The sequence below is a fragment of the Carettochelys insculpta genome, chromosome 16, assembly GCF_033958435.1.
Source record: "Carettochelys insculpta isolate YL-2023 chromosome 16, ASM3395843v1, whole genome shotgun sequence".
Lineage (NCBI taxonomy): Eukaryota > Metazoa > Chordata > Testudines > Carettochelyidae > Carettochelys > Carettochelys insculpta.
The window spans coordinates 30,182,791-30,209,101 of NC_134152.1; the positions used below are offsets into that span (position 1 = coordinate 30,182,791).

The 26,311-nt window shown below is 57.0% G+C and overlaps 1 protein-coding gene across 7 annotated transcripts in view; it reads right to left on the minus strand.

Annotated features, from left to right (window-relative positions):
* Window positions 1-1,673: 1,673 nt before the first annotated feature.
* Window positions 1,674-26,311, minus strand: part of RADIL (Rap associating with DIL domain) — a 76,934-nt gene continuing 52,296 nt past the window's right edge. For 6 of the 7 annotated variants that reach the window (XM_075010471.1, XM_075010472.1, XM_075010470.1 and 3 more), the window contains 9 exons: window positions 22,449-22,561; window positions 18,566-18,803; window positions 13,117-13,289; window positions 11,875-12,025; window positions 10,310-10,500; window positions 7,339-7,756; window positions 5,321-5,460; window positions 2,983-3,122; window positions 1,674-1,809 (listed from right to left, as the gene is read on the minus strand). In XM_075010471.1, the coding sequence (XP_074866572.1) occupies window positions 1,710-1,809; window positions 2,983-3,122; window positions 5,321-5,460; window positions 7,339-7,756; window positions 10,310-10,500; window positions 11,875-12,025; window positions 13,117-13,289; window positions 18,566-18,803; window positions 22,449-22,561 (1,664 nt within the window). In that variant the 3' untranslated portion in view covers window positions 1,674-1,709. The remainder of the gene's footprint in view (window positions 1,810-2,982; window positions 3,123-5,320; window positions 5,461-7,338; window positions 7,757-10,309; window positions 10,501-11,874; window positions 12,026-13,116; window positions 13,290-18,565; window positions 18,804-22,448; window positions 22,562-26,311) is intronic. The other variant, XM_075010475.1, reaches the window with a different exon arrangement.

Here is a 26,311-nt window from a genome sequence, read left to right on the forward strand (position 1 = left end):
GGGGCCTGCAACCTGGCTACTGGCCATCTAACTGCTGCCATTTCCACTTAGTCAAGTTCAGCTGCAAAAGTATGACCTTGGCTTTACGGGGAGAGGGGGGAGCTGGATTTCTTATGCTTACTAGTGAGCAGCAGGCGGCCTGCTGAGGATTTATAGCTTAGTGCAACAGTCAGCGCCTCCCCCAGCCCCGGCCCTCCTTTTGTGCCATGACACAGAAGTGTTGACGGGCCCCTTGACCGCGGGTGGTTAGAATTTGTGGTAAGTGCTTCTGCTGAACAGTCCGTTCATTCGTTTAGTTGGCAGTGCCCCTCCCAGACCTGAAGCACAGCTCTGTGCAGTTCAAAAGCTGGGCATGCTCTCTTTCTGCCTCTTTCCCCAACAGAAACTGCTCCAATAAAACCATTACTAGCCACTGTCTCTAGTAGCCTGGACTTGCCATGTAAGATATGCCTGAGTTGCAGCCAAGTAAAACTCTTGTAAAACTGTCCGTGCAAGGTGGACCCATGTGAGAACTCTACCACAACTGGAGTCGCGTTGGTTCACCTTGGCCAGGGGCTTTGCAAGGTGACAGGAGCTGTTGAAGCATCAGTTACCCAGAGAAGATTTAACACTAAATCCCCAGTGCCATAAATGCAGGGCCAGAGCAGGAGCTGGTTTGGGATGGTGATGAGGAACGAACGACCCCTGCAGCCAGCGCGCTCTTACCACGCCTGGGAGCAGCTGCCATACAATTGCAGAGGTTCTCATGCTGCTTTCTGCTTCCTGTAGCCACTTCCCTTCCCCAGGGCAGGCCAAGACATGGTGTTCCTAGCCCCACCGCAGCAAGGTACTGCAGATGAACTGACTGAGACCATGGAGCAGTGAATGTAGGAGTCTCCTCAGTCCCACCAGGACAGCCCCAAGCATCCGCTCCTGGAGCTAAAGCCTGCCTCTGTCCAAGTGGCAGCTGGGCCTTCTAATGGCTGGGCCACCCGCAGGGATGTCCTGAGTTGAGACTGTTCTGCCAGTTAGTGCTTAAACCACCCCTGCTTCTGGACTCCAGATGTTCTGCTGCCACCTTTCACAGCCCAGCCACCCAGAACCTCCCTTTCTCCCAGCAAAGCAGCTGTCTGGAATAAAGGGTTCCTGGCAGCTCTGATCTATGTTAACTGTAATTGTTACATTAACCACGAGGTGTTCAGACCTCCCAGTGATAGGTGACTTGGTCATGCAACAGCAGCCCCTGGTGCCTGCTTCTTCCAATGGGGTAAGCTCATCAAGCACCCCCCATCCCAGCAATGCTCCTGCATCAAGAAGAAGGGACTAGCTTGTGCCCAGCCTCGGCTGAGCCTGAGAGGCACGCGTTGGGGCGGGGGGTGGCAGTTAAGCAGTGGGCTCCACAAACCTCCTGTTGAGGATGGCAAGGGGAAGGGCACCAGCTGGAAAGGAGCTTGTGCGCTGCACCTGGGAGCAAGGGGGATCTGGAGTGTAAAGCGCCCTTCCCCTCCACCCTTGCAGCAGCCCAGCTCTGGGATCCTGGCAGAGCCATACAGGAAAACCCAGATGTCTGCAAAGCAAACCCAGAGCAGTTCCTTAGTCCTGGCACGGTGCAGTGTCCAGCTGGCTCCTCCCTGCTCTAGCCAGAAGCATTGCCCATCTCTCCAGGCGTTGAGTAGTTGGCCTTGCCAGTAGCTGTGTCCTCCGGGGCTGCAGAAAGGCCCTTGCAAGTGTTAGGAGGAGCTGGAGCTGATTTTTTTGGCTATTTCCATGTCAGACTTGGCAACCAGAAACCGCAGCTTCTTCCCTCCTGACCGGATGAGCTCCACTGCACTGGAGAGAACAGATACAGGAACAGTTAATGGCCCTTCCCCACTCTCACTGCACTGGAGGGAACCGACACAGGTTAATGGCCCTTCCCCACTCTCACTGCACTGGAGGGAACCGACACAGGTTAATGGCCCTTCCCCACTCTCACTGCACTGGAGGGTGTTACACACTGAGGATCCCTCCAGTCAGCTCTTGAGCACGGGTTTGCCTGGTAGTCCTGTTGGCCCCTATCCCTCTGCTCCATCCTCCATTCTCCCTTTGCGTCACGTAACCCAGCCTGTGCTAGGCAGTCCCTAGAGACACGGTCCCAAGGGCCGGGCTTTTCTGGTGCGGCAGTTTCACTATCTTCCTCTGTCACTGCTGCTGGTGTTTACTGTGGGAGGGGGTTCCTGGCACGCGTCTCCCGCAGTGCTCTGAACCACACTAGCTCCCTGGCCGTCAGGTTCTGCTCTCCCCTTCTACCTCCGGCCACTTGCTGGCCAGCTTGCATCACAGAAAGCCGGGAGGTGCCAAAGAGCTGGGCCTTTAATTGTCCTCAGAAAGCACTAAGTGAGTTTGGAGGTGGGGTGCAGCCTGCTGCTTGCCTGAGGGGGATACAGGCCCCTGCTGGGGGACCATGCCAGACTCAACCCTGACCTGCTACTTGCTCCTATCACTAGTTGCCATTCCTGCCCCCCCGTACGCTGGAGAGCTGGACGCCGGCTGAGCCCAGGAGACATGCACAACACCTGTATGTTCGCTGCTACCCAGGAAGTTATTTCTGATCCCAGGAGAGCCAGGCCCACACTGACCCCCCAGAGTAACATCACTGCGAAGAAACCAGCGTCTCCTCCCCTGCTCAGAGCTGCTCTAGGCAAGGTTCATAGCACGGCCTTCTCAGGGCCACGCCAATTGCCGAGGGGCAGGGAGCTGCTGCTACTGCTGGAATGGGCCTGGTCCTTCATTCAAGGAACCGCCAGTTGAGGGCTTCTTTTGGAAGGCTCGTACCTGCTGGCATGGCAGTGGACAGGGAGGCACAGGTTAACATGCCTGCAGCTGCTAGAGAAGGTTGTAGCAATGCCTCCTGTGCTGGGCCAAGTCCCCTAGGGCTACGCCTGCTGTTCTACAACAAACACAACAGCCTGCAAAGCAACGTATCTCCCCCCTCCCGGCCACACGCTGTCCTTTAGTTTTTACCTCTGGTAATCAGCTCCGATGAGGCTGGCGCCGTTAACAGCAAGGATGCGGTCTCCAAGGGAGAGTCTGCCGTCTGAGGCTGCAGGACTGTCCTGGATCAGGGTCCTGATGTAGATGCCAGGAGCGTTCAAAGGGGTGTGCTGTCAACATTAACGGCCGTCAGTACCAAGGCAGGGGCCAGACAGGGTCCGCATGCGGTATGAGGCAAAGGGAAATGCGGCTTGTCGGGCTCGGCAGCTCTGGGTCAGCTGTGTTAGGAGCCTTGGTGTCCATTGGTTATGAGCTGCTGCGGACATTTAAAACGCCTGCTCGGAGCAGCTCACATACGTCAAAAGCCACTCAACCACTCAAGTGCCCCAGTCCCTTTTCTGTTGCTTTGGGGGGCCCTAAGGGCTGCTGACTGCCAAAGAGCCCCAAGCTGTTGAAAATGGGACTTCAGGGCAGCTGAAAATGCGGCGCACTGCGTGGGTGGGGCTTGGCTTATTTTGAACGCCAGTGTCCCAGCGATGGAAAGAAACTGAGTTGAGGTGAGCCAGGGCGAGGTGCCTGTGGGACGCTTCCCCCATGCAGATGCCGTTGCGAGGAGAAAAGCTACCGCGAGTCTTGTGCGCGTGAAGTAGATTTTGCGATCTAGCGCCCACCTACCCCCCATGGAGATCTAGGGCCAGTGACTTCTCCCAGCTGATCCATTCGCACAGACCAAGATGCCAATGACCTGCTCAGGTTCCTTTGTACGTTCAGTGGGCATCCCTGGAGGTACTCCAAGAATTCTGCTCTACCAACCAGCCAAGCTTCTCCAAAAGCCGGGGAAAGGCTGCTCCAGAGCGCAGGGGAAAAGGAGCGAGCTGCAGCCCTGAGGGGCGTGGTAGCTGTTGCTGCCTGGGGACTAGGAGTTGCAGCAGCTTGCAGGGGGGCTGCAGCCCTGGGTTACAGGTGCAAGTGCGAATACCAAGCACAAAGCAGGGCCACCCTCAGGCCTGTTTGTACACGTAGGGGGACAAAGGAGACTGGGGGCCCCACTTCCCTTATTTGTTTCAACAACCAGAGCAGAACAGTCACCGCCCGGCGCTCCCTCACTAGCTGTGTCTACACGTGCACGCTACTTCGAAGTAGCGGCACTAACTTCGACGTTAGGCGGCGAGACGTCGAAGTCGCTAACCCCATGAGGGGATGGGAATAGTGCCCTACTTCGACGTTCAACGTCGAAGTAGGGACCGTGTAGTCGTTGCGCGTCCCGCAACTTCAAAATAGTGGGGTCCGCCATGGCGGCCATCAGCTGAGGGGTTGAGAGACGCTCTCTCTCCAGCCCCTGCGGGGCTCTATGGTCACCGTGGGCAGCAGCCCTTAGCCCAGGGCTTCTGGCTGCTGCTGCGGCAGCTGGGGATCCATGCTGCAGGCACAGGGTCTGCAACCAGTTGTCGGCTCTGTGGATCTCGTGTTGTTTAGTGCAACTGTGTCTGGGAGGGGCCCTTTAAGGGAGCGGCTTGCTGTTGAGTCCGCCCTGTGACCGTGTCTGCAGCTGTGCCTGGCACCCTTATTTCGATGTGTGCTACTGTGGCATGTAGACGTTCCCTCGCAGCACCTATTTCGATGTGGTGCTGTGCAACGTCGATGTTGAACATCAACGTTGCCAGCCCTGGAGGACGTGTAGACGTTATTCATCGAAATAGACTATTTCGATGTTGCTACATCGAAATAAGGTATTTCGATATTGGCTTCACGTGTAGTCGTAGCCACTGAGTGCACAGGAAATACAATCTGAGCTATGCGTAAAGCCTTTTCGACTGCTGGGTAAGGCCCTCTGGGGCTCATTGCGTGAACCGAGATTGCAGCCCCTAGCGCAAAGGTGGAGGAATGTTCCTGTAACTTTCTGCTTGTACGCAGCATTGCCTGTGCTAAGTGTGTCCGGCCCATGCAGGGGCCCACAACCCCATTTGCTCCACCTGGCCTGCATCAGCGCAGAGTTTTTGGACTTTCTCATTTGCACAGGGCAGGAAAGGCCTTGCAATCTTCTTCCACCACGGCCTCTACTACTGGCGCTGGCCCTGACTAATTGCCTCTCTTCTCCGTGGGCCTTGGGGCAGCTTTGCTGTGAGGTAGCACCGAGCTAGCTGAGAGCCGAGTCCTTATTGGGCTCCCTCACAATAACCTAAGTGATCGCAGGGCCTGCATTGACTGTGGTGATTAATCCAAGCAACCCCTTGGTCAGGCTTCATCAGCAAAGAGGCCTGGGCTTGCCTGGGTGCTTACAGCCAGCCTTAGCTTGGCAGGTCCATTTGCATTTTCACGCAGTACAGCCCCGACAGCGAGAACCCGTCTCTAACACGACTGTACTCACCAAGCCGTCGATCAGGCCCATCCCCAGCCCAATGGGCCCTTTCTCCAACTCCACCACAAAGACGTAGCAGAAATCATCCGTGGCCGAGCTGCGGCTGGAGGAGGCAGGCGTGGGATAGTCATAGGGCAGCGGAGAACATGCTGGGACCAAAGAGATGAGGTTTCAGGGGACGACTATTCCCCCCAGCGTGCCCTGAGCCGAGCCTGCTTGTCTCCACACACCTGCCCCCGGCAAACGAGGCTGAAGGTAGCAACAAGCTCCCTGGAGCACCTCTGTGCCCTGCGGCAGCACGTCTTTGGGGGGCGGGTCGCTCTGGGGCTTGGGCAAACTGCCCTTGCAACAGCGCTACTCCAGAGTGCCGTGGGCACAGCTGGCACTAGGTAGCAGCAGCCGAAGCAATTGCTTTGGGTTCTAAGCAACTCCTGGATTAGGGGAGAAGGATCCCGTTAGTTCTTAGTCTGTAGTGGGGGCAGGATCCCAATAATATTCCTGCCCAGGGCTGCCAATGGGCTGGCACCAACCCTGGCTGTGGGAGCAGCTGGGGCAGACAGAAAATGCTTCGCACCACAGGGCTTGGCCTGGACAGGGGAACTGGTGCCTGCAGGGTGTAAACATCTCCAGACCGTCATGCGCTGGCAATAACAGAGAGCGGCAGGAGGGCCAGCGATAGCCCTTGGTCCCCTTTCCCGGCCCGGCTGGAGCATCAATCGCTAATGGGCAACTTTCCCTCCAGGGCAGCAGCAGGCGCATTCTCAGAATACGCTGTGCCCTGAGACCGAGCAAAGGCCATGCACGGCCTCCAGCACACGGGAGTTTGGTGGAAGTGGAGATCTGTGGCTTTGGCTGTGCCGTGGCTCATGAAGACAATGGAGCTTCACGCTGCCACTGTATTCCTAGATACAGAGGGAACCCCTGAGCCAGCACAATCTGGCTTCCCCTCCTGGGCCCTGCAGAGATTTCTTAAAACACTGGATACCAGCCACGTCTGGGGCTCAGCTGACAGACTTAGCCCAGCTCGGGCCACAGCACACATCTGGGTTCTATTTGCTGGCCTGGCAGCTCCTCGCCTGGCTCACGGCTGGAAGGGGAGGGACTGGCCTTTAAAATCAAGCACGTGGGCGTAATCACCCTGCCACAGGCCAGGAGAAACACAGCTGCCTGTCTGCACAATGCGGGGAGTTCAACTTGCTGTGGTTACACAAGTGCCCTGCCAGGCCTGGGCATCCCACTGCTGTACCCTGGGTCCCAGGTTCACTCCAAGGAACTGCAACACACCTCACGCCACTGGCCGGCGCAACCACACCCCAGGCTGCAGAGTCGTAGCTCATGGGCCACTGGCGAAGGGCAGGAAGGCAGGGGAAGGTGCTGCAGCAGTGGCCTCCAGTGCCCCCACGGAGCAGTGCCGCCTTTGGGACGAAGCTTGGTGGATAGATGACCTCAGCTGGGGCCAGGGCCTGTGGGTATTGCTCATCTGATGGCTCAGGTGAGGTTACAGCACAGAAGAGGTCCTGGGGCTTGCAGTAACGGGGACTTTCCAAGCCATGCGTGAGCCGTGGCTGCTCTGGGCTGCATTCCCCCGCCAGGCATTGCAACCTGGGCCGGGCGCTCAGCTCCGTTTTGGTTTGTCCGTCTGCTGTCTCGTGGGTGTGGGGCGGGCAGAATGACTCTCCAACCCCTCCCTCCTCCAGGCTGTGCTCTCTCCGTCACATGCCCCTGCTGCAAACCTACCATTTGCATGAGAAAAACCCTGCCTGCCTGACAGCGAAGCCATGAAGCTTTCTCTGGAGCAGGCCAAGAGGTGCAGCAAGGCTGGCTTACACCCCTGCCACCTGCCTGCCAGGTGGGCCTGCGTCCTTGGGCACCAGCTTTGGCGGGACCCCTCCAGGAAGCAGCTCCTGGGTGGTGCCCTTGCATGACAGAGCTGTGGTGTCCCCCCCCGTGGGGTGGGCTGGGCTGGGCTGGGCTGGGCTGTGCTGATGGGCGCGCTGTGGGATTGTGGGAGGAAAGGTTCTCAGTACCTGCAGGGGTGGTGGCTTTGGTGCCATTGACTCCATCTCTCTGGGGGTCCTGGGTGGCTTTCGCACAGCTGGGGCTCTGATGGGATTCCGGGCTGCCCGGGTCACAGTTCAGTGGTGTGTTGGGAGGGGTCAGTAAGCAGGAGGCATCCACTTGCAACAGGCTGGCCTTGGCGAGGTGGGTTTTCCCCAGGCTGCTGTGCAGCGGCAGCTGCTTGAGTTTTTCTGGGAGCTGCGGTTCACTGGGGTAATAGGTGCTGGGGGATCTGCTCCTGGCTGGGGGATGTGGAGTGCTCCCGTCTGCCTCAGTGCAGCTTCCTGGACGCCTGTAGTCCTGCTGGGCCAAGGAATTCCCCAAGGCTGGCACAGGGAGCACGTTCCCGGGCACCTCGAGGGCGTTTGGCTTGGTGGGCGCGGCGTTCTCGGAAGGGAGAGAAATACTGCACGTTAGTGTGGCACCTACAGCTAGTGAGGCTGCCCCTCACCTCGGCATCTGGCCTCCTCTGGGCAGAGAGCCCTGAATTTCTGCATCCCCAGGGCCTGGCCTGACTGCAGCCCTCCCCGCGCACCGGTACGCCTCCCCTTTCTACCGCCACGCTGCTGGGCAGGAGGCCCAGAAAAGGAGCATTGCTCCACCAGCTGCACACAGGGCGGGTTTATGTCTCAAGCTGCGGTACAGCAGCAGGTGCCAACAATTTAGCGATTAGGAATTAGTGGGGGCTTGGCCACAGTGGCAACGGCCCAGCGTAATTGTAAGACACGCAGCACACGGGCAGAAGGCCCCATGCAGCTCCTTCGGCACCAGACTGGCAAGAGGCTTTCACTGCAGGGGGGGGTCCTGGGCCAGAGCGCTAGTGACAGCAGTGGTTAGCACCAGTACATCCCCCTGTGCAGCCAGGCTCACCCAGCACAGACGGGTGGGTCCCCTGGGTATCCAGGGGCAGTGGTGGGGACGGCCTCACCTTTCCCAGCTCCCAGCTGATAGATAGCTGGTGCCGCTCTCCTCCATTTTGGCAGGTGCCTTCACTCCATGCATTGCTAGCAGCCCTGCGCCTCCCAGCAATGGGGGGAGCCAGCCAGCAGGCCCTGTCCTGATGGAGACAGGGGCCACAGTGCCTGCTCACGAGGCTCCCCGGTGGGTGCTGCTAGAGCCCACCCCTCGCCTGTATGGCCGCATCTCGCCCCATTCTGGCAACCCACTCATTCCAGGGGCTGCACGTGGGGGACAGGGGGAGGCCAGTCTCCACTGCCCCACCTGCACAAGGCCTGATACGCGGGCTGCCTTCCCAGCGCTGGGGCAGCCGCCAAGGAAGAGGAGGCTGGGCGAGCCGCCCTTGCTGGGGGTGGCTGGGACGCGTGAGCTGCCAGAGCCCAGCATCCCGCCCATGCTGGAGAGGGGAGCTGTATAAAAAAAGAAAAATCAGCTATGGAGCTACACACCGCACAGAGCTGGAAGGGAGCCGGGGAGGTCATCGAGTCTGGGGCCAAGCACCAGCCCTTTTTTTTAACCAAGGGCCGTGGGGAGGCGCTGGCTGGGCTCACGGGGCCAGTGACGGCAGAGACAGGGAACGCTGAGAGGCCCTGTTACCTCAGGAGGGGTTCCACAGGGGAGGCCTGGTGGCACTTTGATGCCCATCACCTCATTCACTGCAACCTCCCAAATGCCCATGTGTGCCCAGCCAGCAGGCCAGGCTGCTTCCACCCCTTGGTGGGGGTCAGGGGAGGGCAGTCTCCAGGCTCCCCAATCCCCTCCCCCCACACAGCCCACTTCCACCCAGCCCAGCAGCCTTTTGAACAGAGTGCAAAAGCTTGGGGTGGGGGTGGGGGGGAGACACTGAGCTGGGAGGGGCACAGAGGAGGGAAAGGCCCATTGCAAATGAGCATCTCCCTCTGCCATCTCGCTGACGAGCTTGGCCACAAGTGTGTCCTTTCCCCGCACCTCCCCCTGCCGGTGCAAAGCCAAAGGCCCGGTCCTGGGCTCTGGGCGTGTGCATGGGGCTGGCTGCCACATTCAGCGGGCCAGCCTGGGCCTGCAGACCTGGAAGCCAGGGCAAGCCATGCCCTCGCCTGCTCACCTCAGGCTCCAGCCGGCCCCCAGGCAAAGCATTCAGCAGCGCAGCAGCATGCGCCTTTCCTCTCGCACAACCAGCAGGCTGCGCACCACACCTCCCCCCCCCCCCCGCGCCCCCAGCAGCCGCAGGGGCAGAAGGGCGTAACTACCCCAGCAGGAGCTGGAGCAGAACTGGCAGACCCAGTGTGAGGCAGCTGCAGCCCTGCAGTTTGCCGTCCCTGAGAAAAGTCCAGCATCTGCTGCCCAGTGCACGTCTAGCCACCCAGGGATGCACAGTGCAGCAAATTCCGAGCAGGGCCAGCAACAGGGGAAATGGGAGAAACCGGTAAACTTCAGCAGGGAGGCACAGAAAGCTGCATTCCCATGTACAGGCTTCATAGCCCGCGCCCCCTCCACCTGGAGAGCATCAGAGCAAATCCGCCCCCCCGCCCCCCCCCCCCCAGCCCCGACTGGCTGGTGTGTCTTCTACTGAGTCTCCCCAGAGGTCACTGTGACTCCCCCGGTAGCTGCATCCTGCCTAGTGCGCCTAGATCCCAGCACCTCCCTTTGCCTCTCCCAGGGCAAGAAAACGGTGTCACAGGCCCCCGAAAGGCCCAGCTCCGTGAGCTAACGTGTCCCAGGGCACGGCAGAGGACGTGGCTATGTCGGCCACTGCCCAGGAAAACCAGCGAAAGGCCACGCTGGCTTGGCTTGGCGCAGCCTGCAGGAAGTGTGACTCCTGGCTAACAGCACCAGAGCGGTGGGCACCACTGAGAATTTGCAGGGCGCAGAGGAAAGAGCAGGAGGAGGCTGGGTGGCTCAACAGGGAAGAGGCAGGAGGTGGGGGTGGGGGTGGACGGCTAGCAGCGGTTGAAGTGGGGGTGGGGAGCAGGTGGTGGGGGCAGCAGTGGCAGCTTGTGCTACCTGCAGGGCCTCTGCCTCCAGCACGCTGGTGGCGTGGGGGCTTCTGCTCCGCAGACTCCACAGGAAGTGACGGATGTAGAGGAGATGCCGGTATATGTTATCGTCCAGTGGCTCCACCTCCAAGTCCACCTTAAATCCTCCACTGGGCAGCACGATGGGCGGGTGGTTATCAAAGGACTCCAGGACGTCCTCTGCAACACACAGAGGGAAGCAGATGCTCGTCCCCAGGGCCTGCAAGCCAAGTCAGTGCCTGGGGACGAAGCCCAGCACCCTGTAGGTCACGCCCAGCGTTTCCACCCATTTTTTTTCAAGTCATGTGCAGAATAAATTTTATGTGCACCGAGGCATGTACAGATGTGCACCACCAGTAGCAACAAGCTGCCAGCTGTGGGCACTGTGCTAATCAGCTGGGCAGCACCTGAATCTCTCCTGGGTGGCTACCCAAGCGCTCAGCTTACGGGGTCACGACCCCACATGACCAAGGGGCACAGATCGCTAAGTAACGGCATTGGGCTGCTCAGGTCCCAGGATCGGGCCCTTGGCTTGTTCCAAGCTCTCGGGTTGGTCAGAGCCTTTATCCCCTCCCCGGCCATTTAGAAGAGGGTTCTGCCACATCTCAGACCTGCCACCCTGGGGCCTGCCCCCTCTGCAGCACGACCCTAAGTCCCAGAGCTGTGGCTAGAAGACCCGTAAGCCAGGCTCTCTTCCACCCATGTCACCTGCTCACCAGTCCCCAGCTGCATGATCCTGGACCAAGGGGCGGGGGGCGGCGAGTCATCCCGGCCTTCAGCCCCTCCCGTGTCACAGCCCAGCGAGCCGGGGGGGGGGGGAGGCTGCGTTAGAGGTTGGGGGGTGCCCGCCTGTGACTCAGCGCGGCTGCAGGGCCGTGCCCCACTGCTGGCCCCCCAGGGGAGGCAGAGCCACTCTGCACTTTGGCCAGTGACAGTGAGTCCTGCCAAAATGGGGCTGACCAGGAGGAGCTCGGCTAGACGGGGAGGTGTATCAATACCATCGTGAGCAGCACTGCTACACAGCATTCACCCTCAGCCACTGTATTCCCCACCCCCCCCGCCCCCATATTAACCCTCCACCCTGCCCCTGCACTGGAGGGGCTCAAAGCGCAGCCAGGACATGCCTCGCTCAGGCTGATGCCGCAGCCCAGTGCAGCATGGCCAGGTGGTGCCGCATGAATGGGACATGCCCTCTGGGCCCCCTTTGTACCAAGCTCAGGCTGTAGCTGGAGTCCCCTGTGCCTCTGGGCGTTTCCAAGCAGCACGCCTGTGCCAGGCCACCAGGTCTTGGTGGCTGTCACGCATGAGTGGAGCAGGAACCCCTGCCACGCTTGGGAGGTTACAAGCCCCATGAACACGCTCGCAGGCCCAGCCTGAACTGACAGGCTTGGAAGAAGGCTTGGGGGGGGGGGGAGTGGGGTGGGTCCATGCGCAGGTCTCAGCACCCTTCACCCATGCAGGGAAGACATCACAGCAGACGGCTACTGAGGGTGCAGCCCCCATCCCCAGCGCAACGCAGCCTGCCCTCCTCCAGCACCGGCGCTGTGTGCTCACCTGTCCGGAAGGCTGCAGGAACGTCCTCCTGCCAGGGCTGCCAAGCCGTGACAGCCCCCCCATCGGATGCTGCCTGGTACTGAGTCAGGACATGATGGAGCTGTGCAGGGCTCAGGGCGGGGACCTCGGCTCTCAGCAATGGCCAGGTCATCTGAGCAAAGGAAGAGAGCTGGGGGGCAGAGGCCTCAGGACAGGGCAAGGGAAGAGGGCAGGGAAGGAAGCAGTCGTGGGTGGGGTATAAGCTCTGTGTGGCTCTTCCACCAGGGAGCAGCACCTGGAGGGCACCAGAGGCCCAGAGGGAAGGGACGGCAACTGCACAGAGGCAGGCACCACAGTGTTGAGCTGTGTGTTGCTTCGCTGCCACTTCCAGGCTGTGAGCAAAGCCAAGGGCTGGCCGTGAGACGCAGAAGGCCTGAAATGGTGCCGGCTCCCACCCGTCAGCCCCAGGCAGCTGCTCCCTGCAGGTACTGGCCCAGAGGTTTGGCTTGGCAACAAGGTGTCCCTGGGGCAGTCGCCCTGAACTGTTGGGCAAGTGGAGTCCTCACTTCACTAGCTGGCTGTCCCAGGCCCGCATGCAGAGCCAGTAGGCATGTGTGCGCTCTGGGGCCACGGAGCTTTGCCAAGGCGCCACCCAAAGGCACAGCTCGGGGGGGGGGGGGGGGGGGGGAGCTTCGGAAACCCAGCCCTGCGTCAGTGTGACCTCATGCTCTGCAGAAAGGCTCAAATTCACACCTCCTTCCCCCCCCCACCCCCGCCAGCACACAAGTCTCAGAGCTTCCAGGTGCCTCCCACGAGCACACGGACTCCATGCCGCTCCTGGAGGAAGCCCTGGCTGCCACGCCTCCCTCCAGCATCCCCCAGCCCAGCCTGGCGAAATGGCATTGCTTCCCCGCACCCTCTGCCCTGAGGAGCAGGACAGTGATGGCCCAGGATGCTTCTAATGGGAAAAGGCCCAAAGCTGCATGCAAAAGAGCCTGAGTGCCGTCTGGCTCCCTGCCGCGGGGAAAGACCCCCTCAGTTTGTGTGAGGAGCGCAGGGTTGGGGAGCCCCACCTAAGAACCGGCCCACCCCAACAATCCCCATGTGCTCACAACTGCTCTCCTGCTGCTTGCAGGGACACAGGCCCAGACCCACCCGGGGTCTGAAGGGACTCACTGGGCTTCCCATGTCTCACTGAACTTTGAGGCTCTGGGCCCCAAAGGCCATTGATGCCCTTGGCCAGGAAGCCCACACACGGCTCACCTGCGCCAGCTGGGAGCTCGGCATGGCCAGCAGATAGGCCAGGCTGGAGAGCTTGCTGAAGAACTGCTCAGCCAGCTGCCCGAAGCCCACATCCCGCACCCACTCCAGGAGGAGCCGCAGGCTGGCACGGATCTTCACCCCTTTCGCCCACTGGAAGCAGCCCAAGGTGGCACCTGCGGACGAGGGGGAGGGAGAGGGAATGAACAGCCGGGCTTGGCAGTCGTTAACTGACCTGTACTGGGCGCCCAGCCCCAGCGCGGTACAGGCAGCTCCGGGGCAGACCCACTCCCTGGAAGGGGCTCCGCATGCAGGCAACTGGCTGTGCCCAGCCCACCAGCACCAACCCAATGGCCCAACTACTTGGGTGGCAAAAAGTCCCCCCCCAGTCCCAGGTAGAGCCTGCATGGTGGGTGCTGCAGTGCCCAACCTCACCGAGAGGCCCAGGCTCGCCCTGCTCCAACCGCTGCCAGCGCAGGGCCGGCACAGCAAACCACTGGCCCTGAGAGTTGAGACGCTGTCCGGTGTGGGCACCAGAGACCCCAGGGTGTCCTGCGGAACAACAAACGCCCTGGTGCCCCCCCAGCACCCCAGTGCTGTACAAGGTGCTGTTTGCCAGCCTCCTCCCCAGAGGTGGCTGCATTTTGGTTGTGTTGTGTACGTGGGCCACTGGGGGCACAACAGGTGCTCGGTGCATTTTAAACGGCTACAGGGATGTGTCCAGCTGCAGGAGTCTCCTGGGAGCAAAGGCTGGTGCTGGGATGAGGGGATGAAACCCTTTTTTCCCCAAGCTATTACATAAACATCCTTCTCTCAACCCGCAGCTCCTGCCCCACCACCATGCTCCCGAGTGTGCAGGGGCCCCGGGAGGCTGCCCCAGAGCTCCTGTGCTGTCCACCTTCGCCACCACATGCCCAGGCATCCAGAAACCAATTCACCACTTCAGCTGTGCCAGGCAGGCAGCTCTCCAAACTGCCCTTGGCCTCTCCCCCACCCCCATGCAGTGCAGGCCTGAGGGACGTCTCTGCATCATCTGTCAGCTAATGCCTGACCTGGGCTTGCCATCAGCCACACACCTAATCTCCCCAGGCCTGCCGCAGCCGCAGCCAGGTAAAGCCAGGCCATGGAACTGGGGCAGCAGAAATGGCAGGTGCTGACCCTGGGGTTTGCTTGTGAAAGACGCACAGATCCAGTGTCTGAGGAACCAGTGCCAGGTTCCTCTGCCCGGCCTCCAGGATGGTGCATAGGGCACAGCCCAGCATTGCCATCCCCCCTGGGATCTGGGACTTCAGGGCCAGACCCCTGCCCCGAAGCACAGAGGCAAAGTGTGGTGCCCAGCAAGGCCCAGCCTGTCCCCAGGGCCGGCAGGATTTCACGCGCTAATCTGCTCTAATCAGCTCCCGCAGGCAGGAGATCAACTCCAGAGACAAACATTTGAAAGCTAATGCTGTCCTCGATAGGCAGGCAGGCAAGCCACAGTGGGGGGCCCATGGCAACCGGGTGGGGTGGAGGCAAGCTAGCACGCTGGTTAAAACAAGAGAAATGGCAGTGATGGGAGGTTCTGCTCCAACAGGGCATGGCTGCTCCAGAGCCCAACACTCTCCGCACCAGGGGCTACCGAGCCCCCTCCGCAAGCTGCGATCCAGAATGAAAGACTCACCTCACAACGACACCATCATATCAGATCAGAGCCCTTCTGGCTGGGAGGATGTTTGAGCTGGGCGTAGAGCCCGTATCTGCTGCAGGTACTGGGCCTGATCCTGCACCAGAGGGTCCATAACCACTTTGCAGGGGACTTCACTGGGAGCCAGATGGGGCCCACACTGATTAAACCAGAGAGCAGCCAGGCTATAGCAGAGGGCTCTAGTTCGTTGGACTCAGGGTTAACTTAACCCCACCAAGGTCTTAATTCCCTGTCACCCCGCAGGGCCTTGTGCCTTATGCTGCAGTGACTGCATGGACACAAACCCCACCGCACAGACACATAACTAAGGGCTCTACCAGCCATCCCAAAGGCCGCACGGGAAGCATAACTCTGGCGGACACCCCTCTGGCTAGCGGCTCACACGTCAGTGTTCTGCCTCAGTCTCCAGGCTTCCTGACAGGCCTCTGGGCAAACCACCCAGTACAAGCACCATGCTGCATCATGCTCGCTTCAGTCATGGAGCTGGTGCACCAAGACACAACCCACTGCAGCGATTCCCAGGCCGGACTCTGCTGTGATCTTCTGACCTGACCACCCGTGTAACAAAGACCATGGAACTACCCCAAAATAATTCCTTGAGCAGATCGGTTTGGAAAATATCCAGTCTTGATTTTGAAATGGTCATTGGTAGGGAATCCACCACCACCATCCTTGGTAAGTTGTTCCTATGGCTAGTTACCGGTAATGTCAAACCCTGCACCTTCAAATGGGTACTCAGAATTTGTCTTAGCTCCACCTGCCAGCCGATGGCTCGTGTTAGACCTTCCTCTGCTAAACGGACGAACCCATTATTAAATATTTATTTCTGGGGCGGATCAAGTCGCTTCTTTCCCTCCTCTCTGGCAAGCCAAATAGCTGGCGTTCCTCGGGGCTTTCTCTGGCAGGCAGGTTTTCTAATCCTTTAGTCATTCTAATGGCTTTTTCTTGGACGCTTCTCCAGTTTATCTACATCCTTCTAGAAAGGCGGGCACCAGAACTGGACACAATAGTCTAACAGTGGTTGTGCCAGTAGTTCAGAAGTAAATAACTTCTCTACTGCTGCTGGAAATTTTCTCCAGGATCACATTAGCTTTTTGGCAACAGTGTCACAGTGGGAGCACGTGCTCAGCTGATTACTACGACAAACCTCTAATCTTTTTTTTTTCTCAGCATTTCTGCTTCTTTTTGGAAGTCTCGCCAAGGTCCTTTGTTCCAAGCTGGACACATTTACATTTGGGCCCAGTTTACCAAGCAATTGGGCAGGCTCCGTACCGAGGATCTGTTCTCTTCGTTATTTAGCACTTTCACAATTTTTGTGTCACCAATAACCCTCGTCGGTGATTTAGGATTTCTTCCAGAGTGATTGACAAAAATGTAAATGGCTTAGGGCCCAGACCTGGTCCTGTAGGACCCCCTCTGGAATCACTCCATGTGTGACAAGTCCCTGTCTCCTGTTATGTTTTACCAGTTTTTTATCCATTTGGTGTGTGCCGTGGTATTTTTGTATTGTTACTGTTTTGGGGGTCGCTAGGGAGCTCCCTTGCTTGGGCCGAGCTCAGAGAGATGTGATGTTATTATCTGTGTTGTTGTGGTATCCCCTGGGCTACCATCTTCGACCAGGCATTAAGTGTGATCCTAGGCACTGCCCCAAGCAGCCTGCAGGTAGCCAGGGTTTGGTGGCAGCGCCAGTGTAATACAGTTTTCTGATGTGTCTGAGGGTCAATGAGGACAGTGGCTCTCGGGAAAGCCCCATCAGACTGGCAAAAAGGCCTCAGCCCTGGGGAATGAGCTGACTGCCTTGAGCTCCACAGGCCTTAGCTCTGTGTTTTGCAGACTACATGTTCAGCCTCCCTGATCCAGCACCCTTGGGACCTGAGCAGTCCTGGACCAGGCATTTTGCCGGACGAGGGCAGGTCAAGTCTGCCCCCCCAGTTGGTGTTCCAGCTGCTGGGCTCTCCTCACAGCTGTTGCTGGGCCCCTGCAGGGTCCCCAGCTGCAGCTCAGCTGCAACCGCCAGCTTCAAGCCCCAGCCCCAGCTACAGCTTTCTCAGGCTACAGCTTCCCTCCTGGCCCTGGCCATGAGCTGCTGCAAGCTGCTGCTTCCCAGCGTGGGCTGCTGGCTTCCCACCCCCAGCCACCTGCTGGCCCACAGATGTTGCTGGATTTTGGAGTTTCAACCTGCAGCTGTAGGAACACTGGCTTACTTAGAGGCAAGCACGTGCCTGAGTGCATTGGTGAATCAGGGCCAAATGGGAAAGTCCAGTCTCCAGAACGGTCAGTCTGAATCACCCTTACCTTTGAAACAACAACAACTAAGCTCTGAACCCAGGGGTGGCTCTGACTCACCAACACAGCCGCTAGGCTGGTGAAGGGACAGACAGCTAGCAGCAAAGCCCGCCCTGGGACACAACGCTTCCCTTTCCCTTTGTGTTCGTGCCTAGTGGACCATCAGGTGCAGCAGAGGGAGCAGTGCTGGGAGAGCCAGCTACTCAGAGAGACTCTGTTTGTACGGGCGGCAGAGCTGCGCAGGAAGAGACAGAGATCGGACAAGGCTGAGTGGCAGAATTAGGTCAGTTCTTTAAGCATCCAACTCCTATTAACTCGGATGGTATTAACTGTAAGACACGGGCCGGCAGCGAGGTGCTGCTGGAGTCTAAACCGGTAGCATGTGCGCTGTAGCTCAACTGCAGTAATTAGGGTTAATGAACGAGCAGATCCGCACCTCCATGAAGAAGCAGGATGCAAAACTTTACTGTGCACAGCAAGGAGGCCGTGCTGGGGAAAACTCCACAGCCCTCTGCTCGGCCTCAGGCAGACAGACCTTTATGGGCCCCAGCACAAGAGATGAGAGGGGTGGCACGTTAACTGGGGAGGGGCAAAGGGGCTGAACACATCCCCATAAATAATGCCTGACGGTGACCACCCACGGCACTGACTGGGGTGAAGGGAGCGTAATCGACAAGGCAGCAGACTGGGGAGAGCTGGTGAAGGTAGAGTCAGGCCAAGGGAGCAGAGGCTGAAACCGGAGCTAAGCTGTTATCTGAGTCAACTGCACACCTGGCAGGCAGAGAGCACAGGCTGCCAGCTGGGGAGTCCATCCGAGTTAAGGAAGTGAAGTCACAAAGCCCTCAGGGGCTGGCCTCTAGCTTGGCTTATCCTCATCTGTGGGTGTATCTGATCCTGTAGCTCCCATAGGTTTCATTGCTAGTGCCCTGCCCCCTCCACCGTCTCTCACGCTCCCCACCTCCCAAGTCTGGTCGCTGAAGCAGAGCACTGAATGACTGCGAGAGACGCTTGCTCCCAACCGCTGCTCTGATGCCACCAGTTAAACAAAGGACTCAGCAGCTTAAGTCAAGTTCTAGGGCATCCTCATCCCCGGAAGGACACACATCGGCTGCTTGGCTGTCAGTCTCCGTCTGGTGGGGGCCTCTCCCTGGCCGTGGGGCCCGACTGATGAATTCTGTGTGGGCTCAAGAGGCTAACACGAGTTCAGGGAACAGGGCAGCCAGTATCCTTTGCTGAATGAAGGGTTCCAGGAGGTCTAAACCCCTCACGCTCTAAAACATCCCAGTGAGGGCTGTAAAATCTCCCCACACTTAGCCAATTCTCATCTCCTAGCCTGGCTGGCGGGAGTTTAGCCGAGCTTTAGGTCTATTCCCTTTAGTTAATGAACAAACACCAAGTGGTCTTCAAAGCAGCCATGGCCAGTCTCCAAGAACGTGTCCCCCTCCCACATCTGTCTCACTGCCTGGCCTGGAGGCCACTCACCTTTGTCCAGGAGCTGGTTGAAGAGCAGCGTGTTGGAGAAGAAGAAGAGGTAGGCAAACATCTGAGAGGCTATTTCCGGGTGCACTTCATACTGGTGGAGCAGGTCCAGAGTAGCCTGGTAGATCAACACGATTTTGCGTATTTCTTCGGGCAACTGGGGTGGTGCCTGCCAGCCTTCCTGGCTCTCGCTCTGGTAGGGGTTACACTCCAGTAGAGCAGGCAGTGATACATACAGAGACTGGCCAGGGAGAAGAACAGGAATACACCAGTCCATGTGTAACCCCAGAGGCACTGAGACCACATACTAGGGAGCCTGACACCCCAACTGGCCTTTAGCTCATGTGGTAGAGCACAGGGCTTTAGCCCCTAGGGTTGCAGGTTCAATCCCTTCTGCTAACAAATCATGTCTGTTGCATTACACACACAGCGAAGTGCTAGAGATCTACAGCGAGAAGTGATTTGCAGTGACCTAAGCAGGTCTTCAGAATCTCTCCTTCCATCACCCTATCGGCAGTGGAAACCCTCAAACAAAGGGCACCTGTCTTGTCCCCTTGTGGATTAACCCCTTGCAATGTGCAAGCCGGCTCAGTCCTTTCCCTCAGCAAAAATCCACCGCTGGGTGGGGGGCTGCTGCTCTGTCTGTTTGGGAGCACCAAGGGAGCGTGATGGCCAAAGTACTGTGGAGGGCAAGTGAATGAACTATGCCAGTGCTATGCACCCACCTGGGTAACAAAAGATCTTATACACCTGCTGCAACAAAAGAGGCAGAAGGCAAAAGAAATGGCCGATTAGTGACTTTCTCTTGTGCACATGCGGGAGGCTGAAAAGCATTGTCCAGTGCGAGCTTTGGTAGGTACAAACATGCGAGAGGATGAGCATTGCCCAATCAGAGAGAGGGAGAGGTGGCTGGCACGCTGGACTATCTTTCCACAGGGGTGTCTGGGGAAAGCTACAAATAGACTCAAGACGACAAACAGCCCGTCTCCCAGCGGGAGGTCAAGTCTGTAATCACCAAACCTGGCAGGGGCGGCGGGCGGAAAGGCAGTGTCATCGGGCCAGTTTAACGTCTTGTTCAATGGAAACAAGTCCCCACCCTGCAGACACAAGCAGCCTTTCTCTGCACTCACACTGCACACACTGTTCGGCACTCCTTAATGAGTGCTGGCAATAAAGTGCCATTCAAGGGGCCTTGTGGAGAGAGGCCAGAAGGCATCTTTCCATCATGTACATGACTCAATGCAATACAGCCAGGGCTAACACTGTACAGTAAATGGCAAAGGACCGGAAGACGGTTGGATGAGCTATGCCATCGACTCGTCTACTAATCTGTGGACCACTCAGTTCCTCCTGGCTGCCTGGGTCCTGCTCTGTTGGTTCCCAGTCCTAAGCCAGGCAGAGAAATGCTCCATCATCACTGAACGCTCTCCTAGGGCTGTGACCATCATCGGGATGCTTGGGCCAAAGGAAAATGAAGCTAAAAGTTCCATGAAGGGGGGTGGGAGAACAAAGGTTGGTTGTGACAACAGCCGTGCAGCCTTGGCTAAGCTATTAATGAATGGGAATGCTGTAACAAGCAAATGCCTACCTAGGAGCCAGTGTTACTGGCAATCCTTCAGGGACCTCCCAGTCTGACACCTGCCCCAGATGCTCCGTGACCAGGTCAAGGTCCTTGCATGCAGCTCTCCCCGCCCCCGCCCCCCCCCAATATCACCTGCTCAGGTGATTATACTATGTGACGACACGGGGATTTTATTGTTATTGTTATGGTGCATGTGATTTCTACTGCCCGGTCATAATCCCACGTGTGCGCCTCAGTTTCTCAGGGCACTGCACTAAGCTGGTTACGCGAGTTTGGGGTGTGATGGCCTCCCTCAGGCAGACCCTGGCAGATGACCCTTGCAATGGGAGCAGGGGAGGGGCATGGCCAGGTGTTCCATTTTGCCCCGGAAACAGGACAAAGGCCGGAGGAGGGGCTGGCTGTGGAAGTGGGAGCAGATGGACTTGGGGTGCAGGGAGGGGACACAGCCCTAGCTCTGGGCCCTCTCTGTCCCAGCTGGATTGTTCTGATTGCTCCTGGTGCCTGCGCCAACAAGGAACTGAGCTGCTGCTGGTGCTTCCCTGTCATCTAATAAACCATCTGGTCTACCAGCCGGCTGAGCGTTGCATGTGACCACGGATGGGGCGCAGGGCCCGGGGCCAACCACATACTGAACTCTCCCAGCTCGCTCTCCAGAGTCTTATGCAGCAGGGGTGGGGGATCTGTGGACTGTGGTCCGGCTCTGCACCACAGGTGGCCTGAGTCCAGCTCCAGCGGCTCAGGGCTCCTCACCCCAGGCTCCAGCCTGCAGCTGGGTGGGGAGCCCCCAAGCCTTGTGGAAGCTGGGGCCAGATCGAGCCTACAAACTGTAGCTGGCAGGGGCAGGAGGCCGTGGTACTGCCACCACTGCCCCTGCTCCCTTCCCCCGGCTGGAGGAACAGCCGCTCCCGCTCCCTGGAGGCCCAACGGAGCAAGGGGAGAACAGTGCCTGGGGGTGGCAAGAGAAAAGCCTCCCTAGGGAGCGTTTCTCCATGCCACAAGCCCCCGCAGGTGGCAGCAGCGGTAACACGCAGAGGTACGTGCCCCTCCCCATCGCCCAGACTCCCCCACCCCAGCAGGATCATGCCCCCTCCTGCGCAGACTCCGCCCGTTCCGGTGTCCTCCCTCCCGCTGCCCCGAGCCCACTCACGCACATTACCTCCCACCCACACCCCCAGCCCTGTACCCTCCCTCCCACCCAGACCCCACTCCTGCTCCTTGGCAGCCCCCTCCCACACATTGAACCCCCAACCCCCACACTTTCGGTCCCACATTGGGCCCCCAGAAGACACAACCTGGACAGGGAGAAGCCCAGAACCTCAGTTCCACCTTCTCCAGCTCCCTGCCCGTGGTGCCGGAGCGTGAGAGGAATGAGGTGTCGCAATCAGGGGCCACATCAGTGAGGTTTTGGTTCTGCTTCTCACTGTTTTGTTTTTGTTCTCCAACTGACCTTTCTGTGGGGCAGTGGCCCCTGACCTCCCCAAAAGGTTCCCCACCCCCGTTACACAGTACAGCATCTTTGAAAGCCCATGAGGTGTGTACACACTTCAGATTAGTAACTAGCATCCGAGCAGCTCACGAGCCTTAATGGACTTTATCCTCGTACCCACACCTGAGAGCTGGGACCGTATCCCGCTGACTTTACAGGGGATAGCAAAAGACTTGTCCAAGACCAGGCCACAAGCCTACGGGTGAGTTGGGAATTTCACCCGGACGCCTGAGGCCCAGTGTCTGGCTCTGGCTCTGTCTTATTGACTTAGTTGGCCAGTTCTTTGGGGGAAAAGTCTCTCTCCTGACATGTTTGTGCTATGCCAATGGGGCCTTGTGTCTGGCTGAGCCCTCTCGGTGCTGCCGTAAGAGAAAAAAACAACAGCTAAACTATGTGTGCGGATGAAGAGCCTCCCCCGAAATATCTATGTGGTTTTAAAAAAAATCCACCAGTTTGATTGTTTCTGACCCCTCAGAAAGTCAGTTCTGATGTCACGGTTTAGTCATCAGAGAAGAGGGAAAGTCAGGTCTCTGGTGCCTGCGTGTCTACATCTGCAGCCTAGAGACAAGAGTTTCCGTAATACAGAGGAGGCTTGAAGGAGACCCCTGTGTATCTGTTAGGACATATCAGCAAGAAGAACCTGCTGTCCCGGCTAGGATGGGGAAGGAGAGCGTTTTCAGGCACAGGTGCTCAGTTGGGAGACTCCTGCTCCCCCTTTGATATCCAGTGAGGCACCAGCATCACAAAGCACCTTTTCTCCCTTGGCTCTGGCCCTCTGTGCACTAGCAGGAGACAGGGAGGAACTGGGGTGCCCGTACCTTGGAGATGTAGTAGACACACTGCTGAAATGTATACATGACCACCTCCTCCAGAACTGTCATGGCTTCCTCACTGGCTGTGATGGTTGAAGAGAACAGAGACTCCTTAGACCCTACAGGACAAAGACAACAATGGAGCGTGTCAGAGCAAAGGGCGCCAAGCCAAACTATTGGGGTGTGCCATGTTAGAAGCACAGTCCCTCTGAGAGCCCACTTGTCAGGCTGTATTTCATTATAGCGCAGTGGTTTGAGCACCGTTCTTATAAACCCAGGGTTGGGAGTTCAGTCCTTGAGGGAGGGCCCTTCAAGGGTGCGGGGCATTTAAAACAAAAAAGAACAACCTGACAAGGATGGTACTAGGTCCTGCTGTGAGTGCAGGAGACTGGGCTTGGTGACCTATGGAGGTCTCAGCCAGGTCTATGATATGAACTAGTTATTATGCAAAATCCACTGACATGCACCGGCTGTGTTCCCTCTAATTTTTTCTACCCGGGGTGAAATAAATTTTGTTACATGCACCAAGGCATCTGTGGATGTGCACCACCAATAAGAAACACAGGCTGCCAGCTGTGGGTGGCCGTGGGCACTCTGCTGCGGACAGCACCTGAATCTTTCCTGGGCGGCCACCCACGCGTGCAGCTTACAGGGAACACTGCTTGCCGGACTGACAGCGGTTAGTTACAGCAAAGGAGGCATGGCTGGGGGTTACAGTGTGGGATTGGGAGACAGATTTTTTTTAATCTGTTTTTTAGCTCATCCACTGACTGACTGGGTGTCCTTGAGCCAATCATATCTTCTTAGTGACTCATCCCCTTGGTCTGTAAAAGGGGGCAGCTCTCCTCTGTGACCTCACTGCAAGGACATGAGCCCTAATTTAGCAATATTAATTGAATAGATTAGGAGGCTGGATGGAAAGCCCCACAGAATATACAGCCCTCTTGATGAACAGTATTGGTAATAGTTCCTGACTGGGGGGGCCTAAGGCACAGGCTGCCAACAATGAGGATAGTTTCAAAGATCTGGAGCGGAGCTGGTACGGAGAAGAACTGATGCCTATGTTAATTCTCCCAGTCACTCTCACACGGAAAAAAATCAGGTAGCAGATGCTACCTTGGGACTTTCACAAGTATGCGCAACTTGCACTGCTTTACCTGGCCACTTGATGTCCCCACTGCATTGGTGAAATGAAAGCTGAAGATACATTGTTCTGGCTTGACTTAAAGAAGAGGGACAGCTTGCAGTGCCTTTTTCAAGAGAGACATTCAGGCTATGTTTTCACTACCCAGAAGATCAACCCATTCAGGGTCGATTTTCCAGGGTTTGATTTCCCCTGCCTAGTGGGGATGCGCTAAATCAAGCTATCTGGGATCAACGGTTGACCCTTGTTCTCTTCAATAGCGCGAGGAGTAAGGGGAGTCAATGGGAGAGTTTCTCCTGTCGGCCATCCTCTGTGAGGCTGACCAAGTAATAAGTCAATTGCAGATGTCAATTCTAGCTATGCAACTGCCGTAGCTAGAAATGCATACCTACAATCAACTTTAATGCCTAGTGTAGACCTGGCCTCCGAGAGAGAAGCCACTTCCATCTGAGGCCATTTGTTGAATCTGGTGCTCTCATTTTAATTGACACAACAAGACAGAGCTCGGATGGTCCTCTCCACTTTCCTGAGCCTTAAAAATTCACCAACTTCCCTCTCTGAACTGCCCTGAAAATGTATGTGTCTGAAAGGTCCATCCCTAAGCATCTGCCTCTGGGATTTGGGGAATGCTCAGGTGGATGATGCATGGAATTTCCCACTTTTTGATTCCACATCAGAGGGGCATCGGGGCGGGGCTAGTTTGGCAAAGTGATCGAGACCTTCTCGTCTGCTCCAAAGGCAGTGGTTTCTGACACACTGTGTTTGGAAAGCACTTCATCCAGCTGCACAAATACTCAGCACATGGGGCAGGCGGGGCCGCAAGTCTGGACTGAAATCGAAGCATTGCGAGAAGAAAAATGTTAGTCTGCAGGGAAAATATTATGCCCCCCTCTGCCTTCCGACCTCTCACTGCCCAGAAATGCAACATCCATGTGTTTAACAGCCACTGCTATGGCAACCCCGTGCGTATTAGATCTGGATTTCTGTGCACCCTCTGTGCTTTGTACCCATTATTTATGTTGCTTGACTGGTCATCTAAATCACATGGGATCAGGAAAGTCTGGCAAACAGGCTAACAAATTTTCTGGCACAAGTTTTCAGACAATTATTAATTAGTGCTAAGATCAGGGACGTTTCTGGGACTGGCACGTGACTTTGTGAAAACCAAATTCTCCAGCTTGATATGAATGATACATCCCTGTCACACAACGAGCTGAATGTGGAGCTTTTATTTACAAAAATGTAGCCCAATCAGGGCTGTTGGGCTTCTCTTTATAGTTTTTTTAAAACTATTCAATCTGCTGTAAGTACAGACCAGAACTGCTCCCATGGTGAGGGCGAAACACCTGGTTTTCCCAGGGGTATAATGCTCTTCTCCGACCATTTCATATCACCTGAGTGGAAGAGCGATCTCTTGGGATAGGCACATGAATGCTAGCGTCCTGGAAGAGTCGAACATGACCAGCATTGAAGCCATTATCATTCACCAACAACTTGGTTGGACCGCTCACGTGGTCCAGAGGTCCGATCCACGCCTCCCAAACCAGACTCTGTTCTCTGAGTTGGAGGAAGGACAGAGGAGCGTTGTGGGCCAGTGGAAGCGACGTAAGGACGTGCTGAAGGTGCGCATGAAAAAGTGCAATGTTGGTGCCCACACTTGGGAGAACCTTGCCCGGGACCATCCTCAGTGGAGAGCGATAATCCACGAGGGGATGGAACAATTAGAGTGGTCCCGCTGCAACACAGACGAGGAGAGGCAGAGAAGAAGAAAACAGCATCAAAAACTGACCCCCGCCCCTCAAACAGCTACCAGCACCTGCCCCGTCTGTGATAAGCCCTGAGGCTCCAAAATTGGGCTGGTCAGCCATCAATGGACTCACAAAGAAGCGGATGACATGAAGACGTTCCATTTGTTATCAAGTGACTGCCGAGAGAGAGAGGGTAGAAGGGCAACGCAAAATCAACAAGCGTGGTAAAAACATGTGCCATGTCACAGGTAGAATTTCTCATCTTTATGCATACCTGGAAGCATCCACCACCCCTCGCCACCCCAAATCTCTCACCAAGCTCCCTGCCCCTTGAGCAGTCTGGGAAGGGCAGAGTGGCCATGGCCCTGGGTCTGCATAGACTGCTAGAAATGAATGAGATGGGAAAAGGTGTAGGAAAAATCCTCTTTTCAATAGAGCCATTCGTTCCCCAGCCTCTGGATTAAGTCAGCTCCAATGTATTGGCTAGGGGCTCTGAAAATCAAAAATATTTTGCTCATGCTCAGGACATGTTTTTTATTTTAAAAAATCTTCCCCCAGATATTGCCTGAGGGATGTCAAGAGGCCAAAATACTGATCTCTACCTTTCTCTCACCCTCTTATTTATGCTATTTCCTCCTCTCCTGATTCGCCAAAACCTGCCCAGGCACACAATGTATTTGCATGACACTACACTGCTCCTTCCCTCATTCAAACCACACCAGCCTCCCCCAGCCTCAGCATCAGCCTGTCCATTGCGTGTGGCCCCAGTGCAGCCATCCTGTTCAATTCACTTAAACGACTGCTTAAATTTAGCCATGGGCCTAAGTTCCATTGACAGCAATGGGGCTTTAGCCTGTGCTGAAATGGGTTGCTGAACAGGGCTGGACTTAAGCATTCCCTTAAGCATTTTGCTGAGGTATGGTCTGGAAAGGGCAGAGGGAGGGGAATCTCTCTCCCTTATAATTCCCTGGAATTTT